The 22,975-nt window shown below is 36.4% G+C and overlaps 1 protein-coding gene across 1 annotated transcript in view; it reads right to left on the minus strand.

The window, feature by feature from the left end:
- The window catches only part of MYOM2 (myomesin 2), a 153,633-nt gene that overhangs the window by 111,775 nt on the left and 18,883 nt on the right, over positions 1-22,975 (minus strand). The window contains exons 6-8 of the mRNA XM_027840377.1: positions 2,568-2,656; positions 2,432-2,482; positions 435-599 (exon numbers count right to left, since the gene is read on the minus strand). Coding sequence (XP_027696178.1) covers positions 435-599; positions 2,432-2,482; positions 2,568-2,656 — 305 coding nt within the window. The remainder of the gene's footprint in view (positions 1-434; positions 600-2,431; positions 2,483-2,567; positions 2,657-22,975) is intronic.

A 22,975-nucleotide genomic window follows, 5' to 3' on the forward strand; every position in this document is an offset into this window, starting at 1 on the left:
AATATTTATCTGGAAAAGTAGTTATAATAAAGGTGCCACAAAAATCAATACAAATGAATCACTTTTCATTTCTATGCATAGAACTTGGAGATAAGTGAGAAATTGCCCAAATAATCTCCTTTCTATAGATTTACATGTTCAACTTTTAAAAAATATATTCCTACTGAAGTCCTTTTCTGATGCCTCAATATAAAGTGGAGGCAATTCTGGGCTCTCAAAAACTATGAAAGAGAAATGAAAACTATGTGGTCCAACTGAGTTGGAAAGGTATTAAGAATAGACCGTGGGTTAGACTATCATCTAAAAGCCAGCCTATCCAAAACTGGAGATGCTTGTCACCAAAGATTTGGCCACCAGAAGATGTCTATCGTTAGAGGAGATGCCCATACTAACAAAATCACAGATTTCAGAAGGACAAAAGTAAAGGTACTTACTATCTCTATACCATTCAACTCGAGGTTGGAGTCTTTTCAGGTCAGGAGTAACCACCAGAGAGCACTTGAGAGTAACAGTTTCACCTTCTCTTTTAAAGGTGACCCCAAACTTCTCCAGAAATTGAACATCAAAATGGGTGTAAGGAATTACAGATGACAAGGGCACTGCAAAAATGAGTAACAGGCATTTGTAAGAAAGACAGGCAGTCCAGGTAGATTTTTAAAGCAAAATATATCAGCTAAATAGTTCAGAATATTATATTTCAGTGTTAATTACTACTTAAAAGTATGACCTACTACCTTTACAAGAGTATTAAAAAAAACTCCTACTTCTAAAAAATAGGGAAACATGCAATTGTCCCTCAATTACCTTTTCTAAAAGATGGGAGCAGAGAAAGGAGTGTAAGAGAAGTTATTTCATATAATTCATGGAAAATCAACCATACTGGGAAGCAGAGACCTGATTCCGCCACTATCTAGTTAAATGACCTTGGGCAAATCATTTAATATCTATGGGACTGGGTTTTCAGGATATGGAAAATAAATAAATTCTAAGGGCCCTCCATAATCCCCACAATTAAGATAATCCCCAAATCAATTAATTTTTATTTGGTCTATGAATATAGTCAAGGGGATACCCTAAGACACATTCAAACATTTGCTCACTTACCATTTCTTCATGTATATTAAACATTTGAAAACCAAAAAAACTGTTATGTGAAAGTCAGAAAAGTTTATGAGTTGATAATCTAAAAGCCTACAGCAGGATATAAAAGATCATAAGACATAAATTTAAAAGAGACCTTAAAGTCCATTGAGTCCAACCCTATCATTTTATTGATGAGGAAACTGACGCACAGCGAAGTTAAGTGAGTTGCCCAGGGTCATATAACCAGTAAATGTCTGAGGCAAGATTTAAACACAGGTCTTCCTGACTCCAAGTCCAGTCCACTAAACATCCACTATGCCAAGTCATTGGTAATTCATCCAGATATGACTTAGAATTGACAATGTGCAAAGCCTATATCGCAGCTCTAGTGGATAATTTTTACTGAATATCTATTGGTTTCAGTGGAATTGCTACTGATGTATTCTGTGGAAGCATAAGATATTTTACTTTGGGCTCTTCACATGCAGACCCTTGGTTTGTAATATCCAAGCTGTGAAATTGGGATAAAGTTAAAAAACCATTGTAAGCAAACACAGTCATTTGCACAAGTAGAAGCTAAATTGTACAAAGCTTACAGGTGATCTCTCACTCTTTTCATTTATGCCAGTCTTGATCTTTAGACACTTTCCCACTAGGCTACAGGTAACCTTCATAGTTCATAAAAATTACTGTGTTAGTCTGAAAGATAGTTGCTCAAATTTCATGGTTTAATAAGGCAGAAGTTATTCACAGGACTTTGCTAAGAACAGGTTTAGCCTAACCTAACTTCTTAACTCCTGTAGGCCAACAAAATCCAAGGAACATAAAAATAAGCTGCCCTAGACTTAGAGTAGCCCACAGCAACAATCCAAGAAAAATACCTCCCATCTGCTCACCTCCTCCTATATTCTATGCTTTCACCTATTTGAATGTAAGTTTCTTGAGAACAGAGATCATCACATTTTTTTGCATGTCTATCCTCTGTGCTTAGCATGAAGTTTGGCACATAATAAATACTTAATAATTTTTTAAAATTTATTCATAACAGCATTGGCCTACCATATCAAAAGCACAGAAGAGAGATTTTGATTCAAATACGCTAGCATGAATCTTTTTGTTACAGGGTTTTTCTTTCAGTTCATCTTTTTAAGAATCACTTAATCCTGTCTTTTACAGGGTTAGAAGAAAAGAAGCTAATTGAATCTTGGACTGCATGAAAATCATCTTTGAAAAACTTTGGAAATATACTCCCTACTTGATATCAGATAAAATGTTGACTTTTAAAATAATGATTTCTATACAGCATTTAAACCCCTCCAAAAAAAAAAAGGAAAAACAAAACACTTACACCCAATGGGGAGTCTCACAGAATGGTATGGTTCCTCTTCTCCTCGGAACCCTGCAAAATATTTCATTGAAGATTGTCAAAAGCAAACAGGAAAGAAGGAGGAAAAATGCATGCTTCTTCCCATTTTAATACTTACTCCTAACAACCACAGCAGCATTGGTAGAGACTTGTCCATGGACATTGGTTGCCACAGCTGAGTAAGTTGCAGTGTCATCAAAATTTGCTCTGAAAAAATTAGAGAACAATCACGATAAAACAAGTGTTAGAATATAACATAGTCCCATCAACTAATGCTGAATGGATCACACTGATGAGCAAAACGTGCCTGGAGAGTGAAGCTTCTGACCTAGATCTTTTGCACTGATGAATGAATGACAAATATAAGAAAAAAAATGCCAGATATATTTCACATGACAAAGAGACCCATAACATTAATTATAGATATTGGCAACCCTTTCATCTTGGCCAATGGTGCGGTTTTATTCTTGACAGAGAAAGACAGTGACGCAGGCTTGTTAATTCCAAAAGGAAAATCCAGATTTTGTTCCAGCTTTTTTTTTCTGTATTTTAGACTGTTTTTTCCAGATGGTAGGCTGTCTGTGAATGAATGAAAATGAGATGAATGCTTGTCTCTGCATTTAGAATGTGTAACTCCCTGAGGGCAGGAACTCTACTTTTTCATTTCTTTGTATCCCTAGCACTAAGCACAGTGTTAGCACAGAGCAATCAGTTAACATATTTATCATTGACTGTTGACTGTTAAGTGAATTGCACAGGGTCCCACAACTAATAAGACAGGATTTAAATATTGTCCTTCCTGACTCCAAGTCCAGTTGTTGACTCTTGACTGTTCACTGAATGAATGAAAATATGTATTAAGCCCTTACTATTTGCAAAGCATTGTGTTAAGACCAAGTATACAGATAGCAAATCATAGACCATCCTTGCCTTCAAAGAACTAATGTTCTAATGGAAAAAGACAACATATACAGCAAATTTCAGATGAAATTAAAATGAAAAGTGCCTGGGTTCTTTAAGGTACAATGGAAAAGCAGATGGTAATACCTCTTCATTCATTTCATTTCCACTGATAAAACCACGTCCATTTTTGATGTTAAAGGAAGGATTTGCACTGACCAGTGAAAGCTGGGAAATATTTGCAGGTAGGAATATCTCCAAGAATTTTGTACAAATAGACTCATAGTGTGATTGAGTACCTAAAAACTTTTTTTAATTTTTTATTAAATTTTTTGATTTATCAATAATCACTTCCATATGCTTTTGAGTTTAAAATTTTTCTCCCCCTTCCTCCCCACCACCATCCCCAAGACAGCGCACAATCTGATATAGGCTATACATTTACAATCATATTTAACATATTTTCACATTAGTGATGTTGTAAGTAGAAATTAAAATCAATAGGAGGAAGCATCAGAAAGAGGAAACAAAACTCAACAGAAAAGAAAAAAATAACAATTTGGATTCCATAGTTCTTTCTTTGGGTGTGGATAGCATTTTCCATCACAAGGCCTGTGGAGACGTCTTAGATCCTTGTATTGCAAGGAAGGATTAAATTTATCAATATTAGTCATCACACAATGTGGCTGTTATTGTGTACAACGTTCTCTTGGTTCTACTCACTTCATTCAGCATCAGACCATACAAGTCTTTCCAGGTTTTTCTAAAGTCAGCCTGTTCATCATTTCTTATAGCACAATAGTATTCCATCACATTCATATACCACATCTTGCTCAGCCATTCCCCAATTGATGGGCATCCTCTCAATTTGCAATTCTTTGCCACCACAAAAAGAGCTGCTATGAATGTTTTTGTACATGTATATCCTTTTCCCATTTGTGTGATCTCTTTGGGATATAGCCCTAGAAGGGCTATTGCTGGGTCAAAGGGTATGCACATTTTTATAGCCCTTTGGGCATAGTTCCAAATTGCTCTCCAAAATGGTTGGATCATTTCACAACTCCACCAACAATGCATTAGTGTTCCAATTTTCCCACGTCTTCTCCAACATTTATCATTTTCCTGTTTTGTCATGTTGTCCATTCTGATAGGTGTGATGTGGTACCTCAGAGTTGTTTTGATTTGCATTTCTCTAATCAATAGTGATTTAGAGTATTTTTTCATATGACTATAGATGGCTTTAATTTCTTCATCTGAGAACTGTCTGTTCATATCCTTTGACCATTTATCAACTGGGGAATGGCTTGTATTCTTATAAATTTGACTTAATTCTCTATAGATTTTAGAAATGAGGCCCTTATCCGAGAGACTTGTGGTAAAAATCCTTTCCCAATTTTCTACCTTCCTTCTAATCTTAGTTGCATTGGCTTTGTTTGTGCAAAAACTTTTCAATTTAATGTAATCAAAATTATCTATTTTGCTTTTTGTAATGTTCTCTATCTCCTGTTTGGTCATGAATTCTTCTGTTCTCCATAGATCTGACAGGTAAACTATTCCTTGATCTCTCAGTTTGCTTATAGTATCAGCCTTTATATCTAAATCATGTATCCATTTTGACTTTATTTTGGTATATGGCATGAGATTTTGGTCTATGCCTAGTTTCTGCCATACTCTTTTCCAGTTCTCCCAGCAGTTTTTTTCAAAGAGTGGGTTCTTATCCCAGAAGCTAGGGTTTATCAAATAAACCCTATTTGGGTTTATCAAATAATGTATTACTATCATCATTGGCTACTGTGTCTTGCATACTTAACCTATTCCACTGATCCACCACTCTATTTCTTAGCCAGTACCAAGCAGTTTTGATGATTGCTGCTTTATAATACAATTTAAGATCTGGAATGGCTGGGCCACCTTCCTCTGCATTTCTTTTCATTAATTCTCTTGATATTCTGGACCTTTTGTTCTTCCAAATGAATCTTCTTATTATTTTTTCTAACTCTATAAAATAATTTGTTGGTAGTTTGATTGGTATGACACTGAATAAGTAAATTAGCTTAGGTAGAATTGTCATTTTTATTACATTAGCTCAGCCTACCCATGAGCAACTGATGTTTTTCCAATTATTTAGATCTGATTTTATTTGCATGAAAAGTGTTTTGTAATTGTATTCATAGAGTTCCTGGGTTTGTTTCAGGAGGTAGACTCCTAAATATTTTATAATGTCTACAGTAAGTTTAAATGGAATTTCTCTTTCTATCTCTTGCTGGTGGGCTTTGTTGGTAATATATAGAAATTCCGATGATTTATGTGAGTTTATTCAACAGCCTGCAACTTTGCTGAAGTTGTTTACTATTTCAAGTAGTTTTTTACTTGATTCTCTGGGATTCTCTAAGTATAACATCATGTCATCTGCAAAAAGTGATAGCTTTGTTTCTTCTTTACCTATTCTAATGCCTTCAGTGTCTTTTTCTTCTCTTATTGCTAAAGCTAATGTTTCCAGTACGATGTTGAATAACTGTGGTGATAATGGACATCCTTGTTTCACCCCCGATCTTACTGGAAATGCTTCTAGCTTGTCCCCATTACATATTATGCTTGCTGAGGGTTTTAGATAGATGCTATTTATTATTTTAAGGAAGACTCCATTAATACCTATGCTCTCTAGTGTTTTTAATAGGAATGGGTGTTGTATTTTGTCAAAAGCTTTTTCTGCTAATGATGATTATGTGGTTTCTGTTAGTTTTGGTGTTGATATGGTGAATTATCCTGATAGTTTTCCTTATATTGAACCGCCCTGCATTCCTGGTATAAATCCTACCTGGTCATAGTGTGTTATCCATGTGATAAGTTGCTGGAATCTATTTCCTAATATTTTGTTTAAAATGCTTACATCTATATTAATTAGAGAAATTGGTCTATAATTTTCTTTCTCAATTTTGACTCTTCCTGGTTTAGGTATCAGCACCACATTTGTATCATAAAAAGAATTTGGTAAGATTCCTTCTTTACCTATTTTACCAAATAGTTTCTATAGTATTGCAATTAATTGTTCTTTAAATGTTTGATAGAATTCGCATGTAAATCCATCTGGCCCTGGAGATTTTTTCCTAGGGAGTTCATCAATGGCTTGTTCAATTTCTTTTACTGAGATGGGGTTATTTAAGTATTTACTTCCTCTTCTGTTAATCTGGGCAATTTATATTTTTATAAATATATATCCATTTCACTAAGATTGCCAAATTTGTTGGCATATAGTTGGGTAAAATAATTCCTAATTGTTGTTTTAATTTCCTCTTCCCTGGTGGTAGTCTCACCCTTTTCATTCTTGATACTAGTAATTTGGTTTTCTTCTTTCTTTCTTTTCATTAGATTAACCAAAGGTTTATCTATTTTATTGGTTTTTTCATAAAACCAGCTCTTAGTTTTATTTATTAGTTCAATAGTTTTCTTAATTTTGATTTTATTAATTTTTCCTTCGGTTTTCAATATTTCTAATTTGGTGTTTAATTGAGGATTTTTAATTTGTTCTTTTTGTAGTATTTTTAGTTGCATGCCCAATTCATTGATCTCCTCTTTTTCTATTTTATTTATGTAAGCATTTAGAGATATAAAACTTCCCCTAAGAACTGCTTTTGCTGCATCCCATAAGTTTGGTATGCTGTCTCATTATTATCATTCTCTTGAATGAAATTATTGATTGTTTCTATGATTTGTTCTTTGACCCAATCATCTTTTAGGATTAGATTATTTAGTTTCCAATTATTTTTTAGTCTATCTTTCCATGTCCCTTTATTACATATAATTTTTATTGCATCATGATCTGAAAAGGATGCATTTACTATTTCTGCCTTTCTGCATTGGACTGTGAGGTTTTTATGCCCTAGTACATGGTCAATTTTTGTGTATGTGCCATGTACCACCAAGAAAAAAGCATATTCCTTTCTATCCCTATTCAGTTTTCTCCACAGGTCTATCACACCTAACTTTTCTAATATTCTATTCACCTCCTTAACTTCTTTCTTGTTTATTTTGTGGTTAGATTTATCTAGTTCAGAGAGGGGGAGGTTGAGGTCCCCCACTAGTATAGTTTTGTTGTCTATTCCTTCCTGTAACTCCCTGAACTTCTTTTCTAAGAATCTGGATGCTATACCATTTGGTGCATATATGTTTAGTAATGATATTACTTCATTGTCTATGGTGTCTTTTAGCAGCATGTAGTTTCCTTCCTTATCTCTTTTGATAAGATCTATTTTTGCTTTTGCTTTGTCTGAGATCAGGATTGCTACCCCTGCTTTTTTTACTTCAGCTGAAGCATAATATATTTTGCTCCAGCCTTTTACCTTTACCCTGTATGTGTCACTCTTTTTCAAATGTGTTTCCTGTAAACAACATATTGTAGGATTATGGTTTTTAATCCAATCTGCTATAAGCTTCCGTTTTATGAGAGAGTTCATCCCATTCATATTTACAGTTATGATTACTATCTGAGTCTTTTTCTCCATCCTTTTCCCCCCCTGTTTATGTTTTTCTTTCTCTTTTCTCCTTCCCCCCCCACTAGTGTTTTGTTTTTGATCAGCGCCTCCTTCAGTCCCACCTCCCTTCTACTATCCTTTTCCCTTTTCTTCCCCTTTACACTTCTTACTTCTTCCCTCCCTTCTATCCCCCCTCCCTTTTCTTTCCCCTTTTTCTCCTACTGCCTATAGTGCAAGTTAGATTTCTATACCTAACTAATTATGTAATTCCCCTCTTGAGCCAAATCTGATGAGAGTAAGGCTCAAACAATGCTCATCCCCCGCCCTTCTTTACCTCTGCTCTAATAGGTTTTTGTGTCTTTTCCTGTAATGTCAATTACCCTTGTCTGCCTCCTCCTTTCTCAGTACATTTTCCCAGCTCAGACTAATCCACTTACTTGGATCCATTTAACCCACTTGATTAATTTTTTTTTTATCATTACATCAAAGTCAACTTATATCCACCCCCTTTATGTATACTCCTTTAACATGGTATAATAACAATACAGTTCTCAAGAGTTGCAAGTATCATCTTACCTTGTAGGGATGTAAACATTTTGCCCTTATTAAAAACCTATTGTATCTTTCTGTCCCATTTACCTTTTTATGTCTCTCTTGAATCTTGTATTTGAAGATCAAATTTTTTGTTGAGCTCTGGTCTTTTTATCAGGAACATTTGGAAGTCCACTATTTCCTTGAATATCCATCTCTTTCCCTGAAAAATCACTCTCATTTTCGCTGGGTAGTTAATAGTTGGCTGCATTCCAAGCTCCTTTGCCTTATGGAATATCATGTTCCATGCCCTACGATCTTTTAATGTAGAGGCTGCAAGGTCCTGTGTAATCCTGACTGTGGTTGCATGATATTTAAATTGTTTCTTTCTGGCTGCTTGCAGTAATTTCTCTTTAATCTGGTAATTTTGGAATTTAGCTATTATATTCCTTGGCGTTTTCAATTTGGGATCTCTTTCAGGTGGGGAGCAATGGATTCTTTCTACAGTTATTTTACCTTCAGGTTCTAGGACTTCAGGGCAGTTTTCTTTTATGATTTCCTGAAGAATATTGTCCAGGCTCTTTTTTTCATCATGACTTTCAGGTAGGCCTATAATTTTTAAATTGTGTCTCCTGGATCGATTTTCCAGGTCAGCTGTTTTACCCATCAGGTATTTTACGTTTTCATCTATTTTTTCATTTTTTTGTTTCTGTTTGACTGATTCTTGCTCTCTCAGAGTCATTAGTTTCCATTTGTTCAATTCTAATTTTTAACATATTGTTTTTTTCTGTTAGATTTTGTACTTTCTTCTCCAATTGGTCAATTGTATTTTTAAGGGATTTATTTTCTTCATTGTACTTTTTTTTACAATTGGCCAATTGTGTGTTTTAGGGACTTGTTTTCTTCAGTGTACTTTTTTTTTTCCAATTGGCCAATTGTACTTTTAAAGGGCTCCTCTACCTCTCTCATTTGACTTTTAAAATCCTTCTTGAATTCTTCTAAGAAGGCTTTTTGGGCTTCAGACCAGTTCCTATTCCCTTTTGATGTTGCAGATGTGGGTTTGATGACAGTGTTGTCCTCTTCAGAATTTCTGTCTTGATCTTCACTCTTCTCATAATAAGAGTCTATCCTATGTTTCTTTTTACTCATGGTGTTTCTTTATTCCCTGGCCTTTACAGAGATTAAGCTCTCCTGCCAGGGAGCAGAGGGCCCTGACCCAAGCTTCTTGTGTTGGGAGCCTAGGTCTTGGTCACTGGCTTTGTGTGCTGGGGCCTCTTATGTTGGCAATTGGAGGCTGTAGGGTTCTGGCAGCTTATCTGGTGTTGGGCTGGAATCAGCAAGGCTGGGACTTTCAGGTAAATCTAGGTTGCCTGCTTTTCCTTTCCTTTAGCTTTGTTTAGCTCCTTTTAGATAAGTGCTGCCAGGTATTTATCTGCCTGGGGCCCCTTGCAGTGCTGCCTCCCTTATTTCTGTTGAGGTACTAGGAGACTTCTTTGCTGTAGAATGCCAAGGCACCTGGGGGCTTTCTGAGCTGGTTTCCACCAGTTACCCCACCCTCACTGAGGCACTCGGAGGTATAGCTGTTAGCCTTTGCCTGCTTGACCACCTGGGCTTTGGGATCTCCTCCTGGTTGGCAGTTGGAGGCTGCAGGGTTCTGACAGCTTACCTAGTGTTGGGCTGGAATCAATAAGGCTGGAACTTTTTGGCACCTCTAGGTTGCTTTCTTCAGCTCCTTTCAGACAAATGCTGCCGGGTGCTTATCCTCCTGGGGCCCTTTGTAGTGCTGCTTCCCTTATTTTTGCTGAGGCACTTGGAGACCCATTTGCTGTAGAATGCCGAGGCACCAGAATCTCCTCCTGGTGTGCTAAAGTGAGTCTTTCCACTTGCTTGCTGGGTGACTCCTGTTTCATAGTGCTCCCCTTCCCCCAGGATAAGAGGGGCCTTTCCCGTTAATCCCTCTAGCTACCTGGGCTACTGCCCTGCTGCACCCTATCTTTCTTCTGGTTCAACTGTTCCAGGGTTGTTTCTGGGGTGATATTTTCTGGCTTTTCAGAGGTTGATAGGGGAGGGTGAGAGTGCCTACCTTTTTACTCCGCCATCTTGGCTCCCGGAAGCAGAAGTCCAGAAAATCGAGTACATAAAAACTTGACACAGCATAGAAATTACTTACAACTAGGTCCAGGACATCTTAAAATGGAGCAATGACTCATTAGGGTATAACTATGTTTGTAGTAGTGAATTTAGTAAATAACTTCCCTGGGTTTTTTAATATATATCTGTGCCCATTTTATTACTAGTAATAATCATTTACAATTATATAGAGTTTTTATAGTTTACAAAGAACCTTCTTGGATCAGCACTGCATAGCCTTCAGTGGTCAAAAATAACAAAAAAGGAAAATCTGCATACCTTACTATAGTATCTCAAATACTATGTTTTACACAAAGCCCTTGCTTTACCTTTGTCAAAAAAATTACCTTGTATTTGGTTTGTATATATTTTTTCTATGTATTGACACATGTACATTTCTCTCCCCTAATAGAAACCTTCCTGAATGTCTGAGGTCTCTAATGATTTCCCCTCACAGATCTCAAATAACACCTTGCTTTGTACATCTCTGAAGGATTTATCTTGTGATGTGTATGACCTTTAAGGACAAAGATTACTTCATTTTTGCCTTCATATTCCCAGCATCTAGCATAGTGCCTGATACATCATATGTACTTATTTAATGGTCATAAAAACTTCCCAAACCAAGTGACACAAAGAGAAGAAGTAAACGGGTTTTTACAGAAGACAAATTCAGGTAGACCTAGTTACAGGATAAGTCAGGATAAGAAAACAATATACCTTGAGGCCCTGTGATTGAACTTACTGCCAAAAAGATTGAGGTGTTCCTGAAAACAAATACCAATAGGCATTTCCAGTTTGTGATGGACAGTGGCAACTGTCAAATCACCAAAACCCCAAAGGGCTTAAAGCACTGTGTATGGGAATTCTAGTTTCCTGCACCCTGTAAGATCCTCATCTGATCAGGGTTGGAAGAATCTAGTTCAGTTCTACCTCTCTGGCATCTTTATTTCCTGGATTGGAATGCCCACCCACACAGGATGTCTTCTGGAACTTTCAGACTCATCGCAAAGTCAAGCATCCCTTGCATTCTGTAAGTGTTTAGTTTTCATTCCTGGATGACTCTGTGACCCTCAATGTAGTTGAGTAACCTCTTGGTTTCAAAGATATTCATTTTGTCATTTACTGATACATTCAAATAAACATCTACTAAGTGTCTACTATGAGCAGGACAACATATCAGATGAAGGGGAAGAAAAAATTATAGATAAGACCATAAGCTCCTTGAGGACAGGGATTGCTTCACTTTTTATCTTTGTATCCCCAAATCTACCATAGTGCTTGGTATATAGTAGGCACTTAATAAATGGTTTTTGATTGGTTTGCCTCACCCTTCATGGAACTTCCAGGCTAAGAAGAAGATGACACCAGCAAAGATAATCATTATAAGACAAGTCCTTTAGAGTGGAGGTGGCAGACATACTGCCTGCAGGCAGCATGCAGCCCACAACACTTCTGAGTATCGCCCAAACCACATTAAAATGTAAAAACATTAATGAAAACAAAATAAAGCCCAAATAATATTGTATTTTAAAGCTGAGTCAATATGCAGCCCACAAGAATCCTTCCATATGGCCTAGTGATCCCAGTTTCTATTTGAGTTTGACACTACTACTTTAGAGAGCCACAAAACAAATTTTATGAGCTCTGTGGGAGAAGATAATTACAGACCATATACACAGAGGAAGGCTTCTTGGAGGAAGAGGTGGCATTTGAATTGAGCTTTGAGGTTTTAAAGATCCCACAACCTCCCCACCGTGATCTTGAATGATTTACACATAAGAATATAAGTAATCATGTTGAAGTAGCTTCCACCACCCATACAAGATGGCTATGGGATAGTCTTCAAGTTTACAGTCTGCCTAAAATGCCAACTGGAAAAAGTGAGGGCATTCTAGCCCTTATTTTCTAAGACCAATACTATAGAACTTTAAAGAACCTTAGAAAATCATTCACATCAAGCTCCTCATTTTACAGAAGAGGAAACAGAGGGTCAGAGTGGTAAAGAGATTTGATTAATGTCATCTAGTCAGAAACCCTCAAGTCACAATTTGAACCTAGGTCTTTGGATTCCAAGTCTAGTGTTTTTTCTGCTTGCTACATCATGTGGGCTCCTATATAATATAATGCTCCCAGAGGAAAGAATTGAGATACCCTTATGGTAGCTTTATTAAACTCATTTCTGCCTTAGTTCTACTTGGAGTAAAAACAAAATTGTTCTATTACTAAAGAGCACATGGTATCTTAGCACACAAGAGGATTAAAGTCTCAGGGACTTGTGCCCTCTAATAAGAACTTCCTTGCCTCTCTCATGGAGTTTAAATGCAGATCTGAAGTGTCATCAAAAGCCATCTGCTCTCCTTTAATTGCCACAGCTCAGGGGAGAGATTTGGTATGACAGGTAACCAGGACCTAAAGCATAGAGGGGTTTAGAAATCAAGGTCATCATCTAGTTCTTCTCCTTGAAGGAAAACTGGCAGCAATACAAAGTACAACTGTAGCCAAGCTCCACTAGAAAGCACCTTGCTTTGCCACTAATTTAGTTATACTGCAGGTAAAATCATTTCCCCAGGTACCCAATGATATGCCAGCTCTCTCATTACGACATAATAAACTACAGTGCAGATGTTAGCTTCATCCTCCAATGTAGTAATAACTGGGTTCCATTTTATTTGAAGTGAAAGCAATCTCAGAGGTTATTTAGCCCAATTCCCTGATTTTACAGGTGAGGACACTGAAGCCCATAGGGGTTAAGTGATTTGCCCAAGAACACATGAGTGGTAACCAAGGTGAAATTTGAACATAGGCCATCTGATTCAATAAATATTTACTAAGCAGTTATGCCATGAATAGAACTCTGTGCTAGGCAGTAAGAGGGATACAAAGTTTAGATAACATAAGATCCACATGCTCATGAAACTAAAAGCTTAGTACGGGGACAGACACATTCACAGATGATTGTATTACATGTAAACACATTACAAAGTTGAAAATTTCGGTTGGTACAACAGGGAAGGTAGAAGATATAGGGGATTAGGGAAGGCTTCATGGTGGCAGTGATACATGAGTTTGGCTTTAAAGGACAGATAGGAATTCAAAGGTGAAGAAAGAATATTATTCACAGAAGCACAGTTACAGAACTTGACAGAAGTTGGGTTCAATAACTCTCACATCAAAATTTCAAAGAGAGGAAAATGAGGCATGAATAAAGACTATGGACCTGGAAAAGCAATGGTTTGAATGACTTAAGATTATGGTGAGCAATTGATTCAGGGTAGAGAAGGTTTGAGGCAAAGAAAGAGACAGAAGACTGAGAGGTTAAGGTTCAATAGAATAATAAGAGTTCAGGACTGTGAGTGATGATGAGATCAAAGGTGTGAATATTCCTGTGTGTGGCTGAAGAAAAGTCAAGATGCAGTTTATAGGAAATGAAGAAGTTGATAAACTAGGTGTCTGAGGGAAGCTGTGATATATATATCAAAATCCCCAATGTGAGTCAAGGAAGACTGACTTAGATACTGAAATCATTGAGAAAGGAGGGAGTGTAAACTTGGGGCCAGTAGATAATAGCCACCAGGATCTAGAAATAGTGACATCTCTAGAAAGAATAAGCCTCAAGGGGAGAGGGCGTATCATTTGCATTGTATATTAATTACTAACAGCTCTCATTAACAATGCCTTATAACCTAAGGATAGGGACTAAAGCTCTGATTTCATTGGTAAAGGGAACTCTCAGTGAGGAAACTCATTATCATCATCATCAATAAACATTTATTAAGCACCTACTATGTTCCAGGCTCTGTGCTGAGCTCTGGGGATACAAAAAGAGACAAAAGAGAGTTCCTATCGTCCTTCTACTAATGTAGGTTGATACCTTCTCTGCAACTTACAGTCTTCGAGAGGCACCTAGCACTGAGAGGATAAGTGACTTACCCAGGGTAATGAAGTCAGTATGTGTTGGGGCAGAACTTGAACCCAGATTTTCCTGGCTGTGAAGCTGATTCTCTATCCATTATGGCACACTGCCTCTGTCTTAAACTTTATGGCTTATAAAAGGAATTCCTCATTACATCACTTTTGACAAGTCAAGATTTAAATTATCAGCTATCTCACCACCTAAAAATGAGTTATAATTCTATAATCATCACTAAACAAGTCCCTAAAAGATAAAATTCCATACTCAGAATATGAGCTCATTTAATTCTCTAAGGTAGGTACTATTATTATACCTATTTGGTGGATGAAGAAAATAAGTCTGAGAGAAGTTAAATGACTTGCCCAGGTATGCATAGCTAGTAAATGTCTGAGGCAGGTTTTGAATTCAGTTCTTTCTGAATCCAAGTCCTACATTCAATGGCAGTATGGGATAATAGACAGAATTTTCTGCTAAGAGCTAGAAAAACATAGGTTCAAATCTCACTTCTAATTCTGGTTGTAAGTTACTTAAACTTGATGAGCCTCAGGTTCCTCACTTGTAAAGTGGGGATAGTTATACCTCTTTTATATACTTCACAGGCTTGTAGTCAAGCTTAAATGAGATAATAATATATATTATATATGTATAAAGCACTTTTTTTTACCCAAAAGCTTTATAAATGAAAGCAGCTACTAGTCCCACTAAAGTACTCTATAAGAATAAAGTGTTGGGGGCAGCTAGGTGGCGCATTGGATAGAGCACCAGCCCTGGAGTCAGGAGGACCTAAGTTCAAATCCAGCCTCAGACACATAATATTTCCTAGCTGTGTGACCCTGGGCAAGTCACTTAACTCCAATTGCCTCACAAAAAAAAAAAAAAAAAAAAGGATGAAGTGTTCAAAGTAATTTGGCCTAGTAGATAGAATACTGGAGTTGAAGTCAAGAGGACCTGAGTTCAAATTTCCTCTAAATACATCCCTGGACAAGCCACTTAAACCATCTCAAAATCAGTTCCCTTATCTGTAAAATGGGGCAGGGGGAGTGGAGAATAGCACCTACCCCACAGGGAATTATAAGGATCAAATGAGATAGTATAATGTAAAGCAGGGGTGAAGAACCTGTGATTTTGAGGCCACATGTGGCCTTCTCTGTCCTTGGGTGCAGCCTTTTGACTGAATGCAAGTTTTACAGAACAAATCCTTTTATTAAGATGATTTGTTCTGTGAAGTTTGGACTCAGTCAAAGGGCTGCACTTGAGGACCTAAAGGACCACATGTGGCCTCAAGGCCACAGGTTCCCCACCCCTGATGTAAAGCACTGTGCAAACCTTAAAGTGAAACCTGTCACCTATTATAAATTATTATGTAAAAGTAAGCGATTATTACTGTTGTCATTTATACCTCAAACAACTAGCAAATTTCAGCTTCTATTTTCACAGAGTGGTTATGAGCCCCCTTCAAAGGAGTATAAGATTAGAGTAGAATGAATTCTAAGCTAAACAAGTGAAAAGTTCAGAAAGGGGACCGGTGCTGCTACTGACTACCTCTAGGATCTTGAGTGAGGCAGTTCCTCTCTCTGATCATCAGTTTCCTCAAATGTAAAATGAGGGAGTTGGGTTAAATTATGTCTAAATTTTCTTCAAACTTTTAATCCCATGATCCTAGCATCATCTGACCCTTTTCTCTTTGTCGAGCACCAAAGAAGCCACAGGAATACAATGAATAAGAGCTTTCTACTCAACTTTCCCTGAAATATCCAAGCAAACAAGTTACTCTTAAGAGTTCTAAGGCTTGAACACTTGTAATCTCACTATTCTTCACCTGAGGATGTAGAAAAGGAGCTCAAGAAAATAGTGGTATATGTGCTGAACCAATAGATATTTTATATTTACTTGTATGTTTATATGTCTCCTCTTTCTGTATTCCCCTCCCCATAAGAATATAAGCTTCTTGAAGACAGGAACTGTTTCATTTATGTCTTTGCATCCCCAAAGCCTAGCACAATGCCTAGCACAAGGTAGATGTTTCATAAATGTTTTTTGATTGGTTAAGGAAGAAGGAAGAGGGCCAGACCTATGTTTGCATGGGCCAACTGCCCATTATTCTGTCCCCATCCAACCTCAGAGACTCAAATTCCTACCCATAGACTTTCCATCAGGTAACACATTCAATTTAATAAGATTAAGGCATTATGTTGTAAGCAAAGGATAACATATTATCTGGCTAGCACTGATAAGCATATTTCAGTCCTCAATTAGCACTCTTGCCCCTGAGCAGAAAGCAAAGCCCTGAAGGAATAATACTGAAGAACCAATGGGCTAAAACATTGGAAACACTTCAAGCACTCTTTAATGAGGTGGATAGTTCCTTAGATATGGCCTTCATGAAAAGAATTACGAAAGAACAATGGTAATCCTTCAAGTAAAAGCTGAAAAGTTTGATCTGAGATTAAAAGCACCAAGAAACAGAAGGACTTATGCAATGCAGAGGAGGATCAACTCTAGTATTGATAAAGATTGATCTATCTACAAAAGCAGTCCATGACCACTAAATGATTAATTCTACAATTTAACATGTATTCTTTTTGGTGAGGGTTAAATTAAGCAATGGAAACTGTATTGTTACTCTCTGTATTGAATAAAAAGGGGTTTCCTTTAAAAAATCCAAGGAAGAAGAAAGAGTAGGGAGAAAAAAAATAAGAAAAGGTACAGAACATGGGTTGTTGCAACATTCCTAGTGGGACATCACAGTAGTAGCCAAGGACAGAGAGGTCTGAAAGAGGATAGAGTGCCCTGGAAAGAGAATATGGAAAGGAAGAGAGGCCACAAAAGAATTTCCCTACTTGACATTTTTGCTTAGTACACTCTGAGAAGGAAGGTTCACTCCCACAGAAGCTTCCTTTGATATGTTATATTTCTCCTCTCCCTCCTCTCTTTCCTAATCCATTCTGTGAAATAGAGTCTGTTTGGGCATCATTTATGCTGCCAGAGATAAGCATTTGACCCTCAGAATTTTGGTCTAGCCCTCACTTTAGCCCAAGTAGTTAAAATTGGCTTTGATACAAGAATACCCAGATTTGAGTCCTTTTTTTAAATATATACTGCCTGTGTGAACATGAGGAAGTCACAACCTCTCCACACTTCGGGCAACTCTATAAGACTAAGTTGCAGTGATGGTTCCAGCTTGCATGGGTAGAGGGAGTTTCCTCCATGTATCAATACCAATATACCATATAATGTTAGGTCTAGTCCGTATCCCTGTCCCTGTCCTTGGCCCTTACTCTATCCTGTGAGAATTAGTAATCTGCTGATTAAGCAACTGGTTTCTTTCCATTCGGACAGATGCCCACAAAAGGTTCTTTGGTCTCTATTTGTACAGATTTACTTAAAGTTCCTTTATAATCCCAGAGATATAGCTAAGAACAAATCCATGAGATAAATTGATGTTAATTATTATACTTGTGTTAAAGGAAGCATATTATGAAGAGATTTGTAAAAAGCAAAAGTTACTAATTTAGGGATAGAACAAGGTTCAATCTTTTCAGATTTTGAGCTGTGTCATATTATGTCATGCTTGGCTAAAAAGAGAATTTTTGTATTAAAGGTTAATTATGAAGTGTAAGAATATTAACCAAAGTAATAGACCTAAAGCTATTCTACATTTGTAGAGAAGAAAGTTATCAAAACTATTTGTACTAAAGACTTCCTAAAAACATGAGAACAAATAAAAATTCTTTGAAGATTGGGAATAATTTTATGAGTCCCAAGAGAAAAAAAACTTAAGAGCATATGAAATAGTGTCAATTACAATGTTAAATTGATGTGATTATGCTTCCTATTCGGCACTCCAAGAATTTTTCCACCATAGCCAAAGGACATTCATAGGAATAAATGTCACACTTGCATCAGAAGGAAAAATTAATTCCCTCACTAGCAGGCAATGGGAGCCAACACATTCCAAGTCATGCAAAATGGCCACAGATCAGATAGACTGCGGCTCAGCAGTTTGGTATGAACAGCTGAGAGGAGCCCAAGAATTAGTGATACTCACAGTGATTGTATTTCTAAAAAGTATTATCATTTCATCTACTCAAAACTGCAAAATGTTTATTAATCTTGAGGAAAGAACACAGAGCACAAAGTTGCTTTGGAGAGTTTCCAGTAGCCTTTCAGATTTCTTCAATTAAATATCTGTTTAGCCATCAAATCTAATATCAGATGGAAGTTTCTTGCTAGCTACATACATTTTAAAGTATGTCAGAAAACTGAATAATTTTATCCATAATATAATATTAACCAATTTCACATAGAAAATTCATAAGTGAGCATGGAACAGACATTGATATTTTTACTATTTTGTAAAAAAAATCATTTTATTTTATTTTAAATAAAAAATAGAGACCTCAAATTTTAATGTTTCATAAGAAATTCTCTCTGTAGATTGTTTGATTATATTTGTGTGTTAGAAATACTATTAAATTTTTGAACTGAAAAAAATGATGGTCAGTTCTGCTGGTGGCAAGGAAACAGGCTGAAGAGTGACTTACTCAAAGTCATATAGGTAGTAAGAGTCAGAAGCAGGATTTGAACACAGGTTTTCTCATTCTAAGTACAGCACTCTTTCCATTGCACCATATTGTTTAGGGTAAAAGGAAGCACTTTTTTTTTTTTTACTACTTTCATAAAAAAAGGAACATTATGTTTGGCTGCGTATAATTCTAAAAAGAAATGCATCATGTGGGGATATTTTCAACCTAGGTTTCATCCTAGGATTCATCTTCTCTAGTCAAAGTTAATAGATTTCATAGAGCAATGGAATCACTGGTCAACAGATATAAAAGACAGGCCCTGGGTACCCTTTTTAGTTTACCGCAATGAGAAGAGTGTTTTCTCTCCTGCCCCCAATGTCTATTTGAACCCATAACTGCTGGACAGCAGCTCATACACAATACTGAAAAAAGGGTGTGAGTGAAATAAAAAGGCATATTTAACTGGATTCCTTGCACCTGTGCCTGGTATTTTCTCATAGTATTCAGGGTTAGAAGGAAACTTGAGGATCATTATATTCAAAAACCCTCTGAGACCTAGAGAGCAAAGTAACAACCATGATTGATCACACAGATTGTTAATTACAAGAGGATGGATTTACACTCAGATTCTGACACTAGATGCATTGTTTTTGTTTTTCTTTTCAACTATACCTATTCCCTACAGGCAAATATTCTTTTGAGATCTATCTAAGTGGTGGGAACAAAAGGTTTCCTGCAGGGTTGGCTGATTCTCAGGTTACAATGGAGAATTTAGGAAGGGAAATGAATGAGACAGAAAAATGTAGGAAAAAAATAGAAAGATGGTAGGAGAATAAGGGAAATAAAGTGTCAGGGGAGTAAGGAGGAGGGAACAAGGGGAATAATAGACTGTCCTCCAGAGCATATGTTGGCAACTTTAATTCAATTTGACAGACATTAAGCTCCTACTGTGTCCAGGGCATTACCCTTGATGCTTGAGAAAGACAAAATTAGAATTTGATATTGTTCTTGCCCTCATGGGGCATATAGTCTAGCAGAGTGATAAGATATATATATATATATATATATATATATATATACAGATTTATTGTTACAATAGCTAACATTACTTGGCAGGTGCATTAGAGGAGAGCTAAATAAAGGGATAGGTGGAGGGAATTTTGAAGGTAAGAATCAATATAAAGAAATGCTAGGATCCTAGAGAAATTTTTTTAATACATTTGGGAAATTCATCTTGAACCTGAATGTTTTATGGGATTAAAAAAATTTTCAGGATATACTGATTTGATTCCCTCACATTCAACACTCATAAAGGTAACACTGAGAATTATTGAATGCATATATTTAAATATTCAATGAGGAGGTGGACAAGATAGGAGTCCTCCCCCAAACACACCCAATACCTTTAAATAATGACTCCAAACAAATTCTAAAGTGACAGAGCCCACAAAAAGACAGAGTAAAACAATTTTCCAGCCCATGACAACTTAGAAGGTGGGCAGGAAATGTCTGTTTCACCAGCATAAGAGACAAGCACAGTCCAGCACAGTCACAGACTCAGACCCAGCAAACCAGAAACAGGCTTCTGGATGACTGAGTCAGTGGCAGCAATGGCAGTTTCCAGATCTCTCAGCCCAGCAATGATAAGGAGATCAGACAGTGGATCAGAAGGAGATTTACAGGAGTCCCTTTGCTAGCACCAGGGACAGGATTCTGTTGCATTGCCTATACTTGGATCTGGGTCACAGTCCTGGGTCTTAGTTCCAGTTCCCCTAGCACATGTAGTTTGCAGGGGAGCAAGGACCCTGGTCACAGTTCCAGGGTTGAAAAGATTGTTTGTGGTTGCTTACAAACCAGTGCACAGTACAGTAGAGTAATAAACTCACCTTTCCCTAGATCATACCACCTTCAAAGAGCAAAAAACTTACAGGTCCACAGAGTTACCTCTGAAAATAGATGCACAAAAAACCTGAAGCTTGGGACAGTGGCTCCTTCATTTGGGAAACAGAGCCCCACATTAGCCTAGAGTTAAAAGTCAAGAAAAAGGTTAGAAAATGGGTAAACAACAGAAAAAATTCTGACCATGGAAAGTTACTATGGTGACAAGGAAGATCAAAAAACACACTGAGAAGAAGACAACAAAGTCAAAATTTTTGCATCCAAAGCCTCCAAGAAAAACACAAATTGGTCTCAAGCCATAGAAGAGTTCAAAAAGGATTTTAAAAATCAAGTAAGAGAGGTAGAGGAAAAATTGGGAAGAGAAATGAGAGTGATGTAAGAAAATCATGAAAAAAGAGTCAACAGCTTGGTAAAGGAGGTACAAAAAAATGCTGAAGAAAATAACACTTTAAAAAACAGAATAGACCAAAAGGTAAAAGAGGTACAAAAAAAGAAAAGAAGAAAGTCTTGAAAAGCAGAATTGACCAAATGGAAAAAAAGATATACAAAAATTCACTGAAGAGAAGAAAGTAGAATTGGCCAGATGGAAAAAGAGGTACAAAAGCTCACTGAATAAAATAATTCTTTAAAAGTTAGAATTGGTTGAGTGGAAACTAATGACTTTATGAGATATCAAGAAACAATAAAATAAAATCAAAGAAATTAAAAAATAGAAGAAAATGTTAGCTATCAAATTGGAAAAACAACTGACCATAGATCTAGGAAAGATAATTTAAGAATTATTGGACTACCTGAAAATTATGATCAAAAGAAAAGCCTAGAAATTATCTTTCAAGAAATTATCAAAGAAAATTGCACAGCTATTTTAGAACCAGAGAGTGAAATAGAAATTGAAAGAATCACCAATCAACTCCTGAAAGAGATCCCAAAATGAAAACTTCCAAGAATATTATGGTGAAATTCCAGACTTCCCAGATCAAGGAGATCATGCAAGCAGCCAAAAAAAAATTCAAATATCATAGAGCTACAGTCAGGATAACACAAGATTTAGCAGCTTCTGCATTAAAGGATTGGAGGGTTTAGAAGAGGATATTCCAGAGGACAAAGAACTAGGATTACAACCAAAAATCACCTACCCAGCAAAACTGAGTATAATCCTTCAGAGGGAAAAAATGGTTGTTCAATGAAATAGAGGACTTTCAGGCATTCCTGATGAAAAGATCAAAGCTGAAGAGAAAATTTGACTTTCAAATACAAATATGCTTCAAGAGAAACATAAAAAGGTAAATAAGAAAGAGAAATCATAAGGGATTCAATAAAGTTAAATTGTTTATATTCCTACATGGGTATTTGGCACTCAAAATTTGTTAAAAAAAAAGTTAAAATTGGTTTTTACATGTAATTGGCAAAAAATAAAATATCAAATAAGAAAAAAAAAAACAAATATTCAATGAGCCTCACTGTAATCCAATTATTTTTACAACAGTTTTCAGATGACTTACAGTGAAACCTTATTTGTATATGTATGTTTGTGCATAGAGATAGATGATAGATAGATAGATAAAGACAGATAGATATAATGATGGTAATAATAATAGCAGCTAGAATTTATATAGCATATTAAGGTTTACAAAACATTTAATGCATTACAATTTTCAACCTGTTTTTACATATCTCCTTGTCAAATGATTCTAACAACTACCCCCTAAGAAAGGCAAAACAGGGATTATTATCCCCACTTCACATTATTATGCCCATTTTAGTGGGACTAAGTCAATCAATAAACATTTATTAAGTGTCTACTATATATCAGACACTTTGTTAAGTTTTGGGGATTCAAAAAGACAAAAAAGACATCCTTGCCCTCAAGAAGCTCACAATCCAATGGGGAAGACATCCAATGAACAGTCATGAACATTTATCCCATGTACAAAATAAACTGGAAATAAGAAAAACCCAAGCACAGACACCTATTAAATGCCAGAACACCAAGAGTAGAACCATGGGTTTCTGATTCTTAATCTTGGACACTTTGATTACAGTATATTTTAAGAAAAAATTAATTTTTAAAATACAACTGTTAAAGCTCCTTGGTCTAAGAAATCTGAATAAATCTTTTCTGCACTTAGAATTTTTCAGAACTCTTCCTGGG

The sequence above is a fragment of the Vombatus ursinus genome, unplaced genomic scaffold (genome assembly GCF_900497805.2).
Source record: "Vombatus ursinus unplaced genomic scaffold, bare-nosed wombat genome assembly UNPS02014841.1, whole genome shotgun sequence".
Lineage (NCBI taxonomy): Eukaryota > Metazoa > Chordata > Mammalia > Diprotodontia > Vombatidae > Vombatus > Vombatus ursinus.